Source organism: Cariama cristata, unplaced genomic scaffold (genome assembly GCF_000690535.1).
Source record: "Cariama cristata isolate BGI_N322 unplaced genomic scaffold, ASM69053v1 scaffold21092, whole genome shotgun sequence".
In the NCBI taxonomy this organism is placed as follows: domain Eukaryota; kingdom Metazoa; phylum Chordata; class Aves; order Cariamiformes; family Cariamidae; genus Cariama; species Cariama cristata.
Window position 1 is genome coordinate 10938 of NW_009605783.1, and position 5596 is coordinate 16533.

The 5596-nt window shown below is 36.7% G+C and overlaps 1 protein-coding gene across 1 annotated transcript in view; it reads left to right on the forward strand.

Moving 5' to 3' along the window:
- Nucleotides 1–4915, forward strand: part of LOC104158465 (glutathione S-transferase C-terminal domain-containing protein-like) — a gene marked incomplete at its 3' end in the record, with an annotated part of 8434 nt that extends 3519 nt beyond the window's left edge. The window contains exons 3-5 of the mRNA XM_009696129.1: nt 3518–3539; nt 3888–4123; nt 4822–4915. Coding sequence (XP_009694431.1) covers nt 3518–3539; nt 3888–4123; nt 4822–4915 — 352 coding nt within the window. The remainder of the gene's footprint in view (nt 1–3517; nt 3540–3887; nt 4124–4821) is intronic.
- Nucleotides 4916–5596: the final 681 nt, after the last annotated feature.

A 5596-nucleotide genomic window follows, 5' to 3' on the forward strand; every position in this document is an offset into this window, starting at 1 on the left:
AAAAGCTCGTTTGTTTATGCTACTGGTATGCAATTTCTTGCGATTCTCTTGAGAGTTTGTTTTTTTTTGGTCTACAAATACTCTTTTTAAAGTATGGTGTGCTATGACTTCCGATTTCCTTATTTCTCCTCATAACAGATAAATTATTCTTAATCTCTGCTGTTTTTTTCTAGGAATGACTTCTTTGTTTGGGAGGAAACATTCCTGGGTAGCCAACCCAGCCTTTTATCGAGCCCTCCTGCAAAATAAGCCAGTTCCATTGCACATCTGTAGATAAAGATGGGTGCCCAGGACAGCATAATACCTACATATTAGCAAACCTTTTATTCTTCTGTACAGTTTAGTTTTTACAAAACTTAGTTTGTATTCTTCTTCAAGCAAGGACTGATGACTGTGACCCTGCTCAGAGAGGAGGTGGTGTGTCTAGGGAGCCAGCTTCTTTGGGATGTGCTTCAGTCCCTGAAGCTTGAGTAACCTGTAGTTTGTCAGTCATAGCATTATTGCTGCTAAACTGTTTTTGCAGTTTGTGGAAGGTCCTTTGTTTACTGCAGTGGAGAGAGAAGTTGCTTGGAAAAGGTTATGTTGCTAGAAGCTCTTGGAGTGAAGTTTACAACTGAAAAGTTAGGATGCTTCTTTCAGGCCTATGAGACTGGCTGCTTAATTTTTTTTTTCTAATAGAATCTCATGTTACCTGTGAGTTCCAATAACATATTGATAGAAAGTCCACACTTTCTTTTAGGGGAGTTGTATGTTTTCGTGTCAGATTGTGTAAGTATTTGGGAAATGCCAAGAGTGTCGTCTATTCAAAGATGCCTTTTTCTGTCCTCTTCTTCTTCTTCTTTATACCATTCACCCCTCTTTCCTCCCTCTACCCTTTTCTCACCTCTCGAAGTAGGGCTTAGTATTACAAGTGACTTGAGCTCAGCTTCAAACCCACTTTTACAGTGGGAAAAATTTCTGTGGCAAGACTGTGTGAGAGTCTTGCTCAGCAGAATCTGTGTACTTAGTTTTATGAGGATGTATATGCAGAGAAGAATTAAGGAAATGACAACTGTGTCTTTATTTCCTATGACAATGAAATGATACAACGAGTTTGCCTGCTACCAGTATTCCTGCAATTACTCTATGAGGTTGATAGCTAAGCTGGTGCGTCTGTTGCCAGGAAGAGCTCTGAGTGAAGTTGGTATTTGCATTTTGATTTTTGCAAGACATTTTGCCAAATTTGCCTTATGGTGTTTGAAAACAAATGGAATTCCTGGAGAAGATAGTATCAGTCGGATTCAGAGAAACAATCTCTAAAGTCAAGATTACTAGCAAACATTAATATGCGACAAATATCCAATTTATAACTTCTTTAACAAAGATCATCATCCTCAGTGGATTTCTGTGTGACGATAGCGATATGGGAGTCCAGAAGTAGGTTAATATGGCTACCTTTGAATTAAGGTGATGAGTTATTTTACAGAAAGGGTTATTAATTCATCTCTGCTTTGTTTGTATGTTTTGCAAATCACATAATTGGGAATTAACAACAACTTCTGTATGGATGGTACTAAACAAAGGTAGTAAGGCAAAATGCTTTCCTACTTTCCTACTATTTTTAAAACTGTAATATATTTCAGTTGTCTTTATTTTTCCAAGGCTTTTTTAAATAAGAGCGTAACTTTTTACAGTAATGTTTGATTTACTCTTGCTAGGCATAAGAAGATTCTTGGATCAGATGCTTAATTGATTTCAGCAATCCAAAGGAAATAGTTTGTAGATGTACCGTGAGCAGCTGAGAACATTGTATTCGTTTGCTTTTCATGTGTGACCCTTGAGCCCTGGTGGTCTGCAGCTTACAAACTATATATTGTATAATACATTTGCGTTAGCTTGCATCAAGGATCGTCCTAAAGAACTGGCTTTCAGTTTCATTTTTGCCCTAATTATAAGAGCTCTGAGATAATGTTGCTTTATTTCTGTTCTCTGGTGAGTGATTGTTTTCTAAGCAATTATACCTTGATTCCTACAGTTATCAAAATTGAATAACTTGCATCTGAAAGCTTCTTGCAGGCAGTGGGTTGAAACAGCTCTTATTGATGGAAGTGCCAGAGTTTTATTCTGTTTTAAAATGTTATTTATCACTTACATAACTGGGCTTCTTGGATTGTGTTTAAAAAAATCGTTATTGTTGCACTTCCACTTTGTTTTAAGGGTGTGAATAATAATGAAGTCTTCAATGGGTATGTGTCTGGAAAGTATCACACAATAAATATGAGGAGACCTGACTAGCTGATTGTAATTATAATTACAATTACCAAAAGTAAGATAATGAAGCTCAAGAGTTGTTTTTTATTACCTCATTCCATTTCTGTTATCTTTCTGAGGTTAACTTTGTTACACTTTCTATTAGTTGTAACTGTTTAAAAATAATAGAAGAATAACAAAAGCTCCATTCTCCATCTGGGAGAAACCACTATTCGCTTTTTAAAATACAGTTTAGAACACTTGTTATCAAATGTAACAGTGCCTCTTAGAATTGCTTTCCAAAAGACTTCTTCCTTAACTGAACTAATGTATTTCTGCCTGTGTTACTATTAGGATATTGAATTAGATACTAAAATTACACAGTTCATCCTCCTTTTGCTCCTTTAGCTATTACTAATTACTTGTGATTACCCTAAGAACATTATAAACACAGCATGCAAGGAAGCTGCTTGAAATTTTGTGTCATTTCAAGTGTTCTTTACCAGTTTCTGTTTCTACACTAAGGACAGACAGGTGGAGGAGCACTGTTTTTGCACGGCCTTTTCTGCCTTTTCCTGTAATCAACATTTTTAATTTTCTGCTTAAAGTAGGCACAGCATCACAGAATAGTTGAGGTTGGAGGGCACCTTGTCTAACCCCCCTGCTTGGAGCAGGATCTGCTAGAGCCAGTTGCCAAGGCTCATGTTCAGTCAGATTTTGAGTGTCTAAGGATGGAGACCTCACAACCTCTACTGTAAGAGGATGATCTTCAGTGTTCTTAAAACATTTGGGAACCTGGACAAAAATTACTTAAGTTCACCAAATGCATCCTTTTTAAAATTAGCACTGGTCTTCATGTAAAAATGTGATTTGGGTGTCTTGTTTTTGTAATAAGTGCATCATATTCTTACTTAAGAAATTTATTTTTTTGATTTAAAATTCTAATTACTATTGAAGTCCAGTTCATCTCACCATCATATATGCTTAATTCAAAAAAGAAATATACTAGTTACCATTTTTGTATAAAAATATGAAGTTGAGATGGTAAAAAAGTTTGAGTAAATACATGGTTTAAAATAAAGTTTTGAATTTAGTGCTAGTAAAAAAAAAAGTCACAGCTGTAGTCCAAAGACTTCAATAAAGACCAGGGGCAATGTGTGCCTGTGTGTATTTTGCTGTTACCCCATAGTCAAAGGTATTTCAGGTTTGCAGTTGCCAGCAAAACAGCTGTCAGTGGATGAGATTTTAAGGGCTGCAGGGTGTCTGTGGGAAAGATCATTCACGTACCGTAATGTCTTGCTTGAAGTTCAGTATTTGTTCCAAATAACTGGGTTGTTTTTTTGTGATTACCAACCCGAATGAATCATTCCCTTGTTAGGAAACAGCAGGTAATTAAGAATGTTATTTAAATTGTGTTTTCCTGTCACTGACTGAAATTATGATTAAAATTGGTCATGTAAATCTTTTAATCCTATTAAGCAAATGGGAATTGCAGATAAAGCCTAAATGGCCACCTGACAATTCCACCTGCAGGCCTGAGCTCTTAACTAGCCGAGCTCACTTCTGTAGTTCATGCCTTCTTGTGGCTTGTAGGAAGAAATTCACAGTAGCATGTAACCTTTCCATTTTATTTTTCTAGGTTTCCAGCAAAAACCAAGGCAAAAATCTGGTAAATTTGCCCCTGATATCCAGTTGGTATCAGAGAGTTCAAGAAGTACCTGGAATAAAGAAAGCTGCTGGCAAATGCAATATGGAGCTCCTCCAGCTTCCAGAGTTGATGTCTGCTCCAGAGGAACAGCTACAAGACTTCTCTTCAGTTCCTGATGAATTAGAAGAGGAGAATGAAAACAGTCATTTTATAGGTGGTCCAAGGCCAACTATGAGCAAGTTAATGGTAATTTAAGCTTTTTAATGAGTTATTTTTAACAGTAATAATCTGCTTGATTTGGAATAGGTGAAATTTATTAGAATTGTAGAAGCTGAGTCTGACAGCCTTGAACAGTTTAATACCTTTTACCTGTCTTCTGTCTGATATGCATTGACTTAGAGGGATTTTATTTTTTTGTTCTGTTACGATACTTGATTGATTCAGGAGTTGAGCAAAGATAGGACTGCTGGAAGCCCTATCAATAATTCTGAATAATCAAAGAAACTTTTTGTTTGAATTGCAATATTGTATTCCTCTTTTAAAGATACTTATATAAAGGATGACGAAAACATTGCTTTTATGTTTGGCTTCATTATTCTATCGTTTCTGTTTGTGTTTTTGCTATTTGATTAGAGCTTTGAACATCTGGGAACCATAATGAGTTTTGTTAAAGAAAACTCTCCATCATGTTCTGTAACTCTCGGTATTTTTTGCATAGAGGCTGACAGCATTTCCTAAGGAAAATTAATAGGACTTTCTTGTGAAAATGAGAAATTCATAATTTAAATCCCATATAATGTAGATTCAGCTGCCTGTTTAGTTTCAGTTAGGCTGAAAGTGTTGCACAGTTCGATCTGATGCCATTAAATTCAGTGGGAATTTTGCTACCAACTTCAGTGGATAAAGGATCAGTGTCTTAATTTGTTTTTTTTCTCGTTACATAGGAAAATGGTATTGAAGCAAAGTTTTCTCCTCATCCGTGCCCCAACTGGACCATAGACTGGACCAATCTACCATCTGCAGTCAATCCTGGAGAAGGTAAGGGGTTTTATGTATGTGTGTATGTATTTAATGGTGCCGCCTTCTGAAGCTACTTAACCGTTTCATAGGAAAATAGGTCACTTTTCAATGTATTTCAGAGCTCTGTAAGCAGTTTTAAATCTGTTTTAAAATTCAGTCTGTTTAGGACACATGGTGAGGTGACTTCCCTCAGGTCATCAACAGCTGATGGCCAAACTGGGAATAAAAACTTGACCCAATTCCTGAACCATATTTTTTCCCCCCACTGTTTCCCGCTTTCCTGAGACTTTCTTCGTATCTACAGCAGTAAATTCTGACCACATGATGTTAATAGAATCGGCATGAGTGTTGTACATGGCCTGTGCCTCCCAAAGCAGCAGCAGCTGATTTTATTTTGATGAAAACAATATTCATTAGCAAAGTTTAGTAGCTACATTTGAGTGAGTCTTCCCTTTTGTGGGAATGCCCCCTGCCCCACAGGGGTTATTTGCTTTGCTGGCTTCAGGTCAGTCTGTTGCCTAGTGGCTATAGTTCTAGAGAGAAAAAACTAATTTATCACAATGTTTGTTGTTTTCATTGCTGTTGTGAATATTGAATACCTCTTCTACCACACAGTAGAGTTTCCTCTAAAAGATTTTACACATACTGCCAGACAGTAAGAAGTCAGTGGACGGTAACACCTTTCTACAGGGAAGTAAA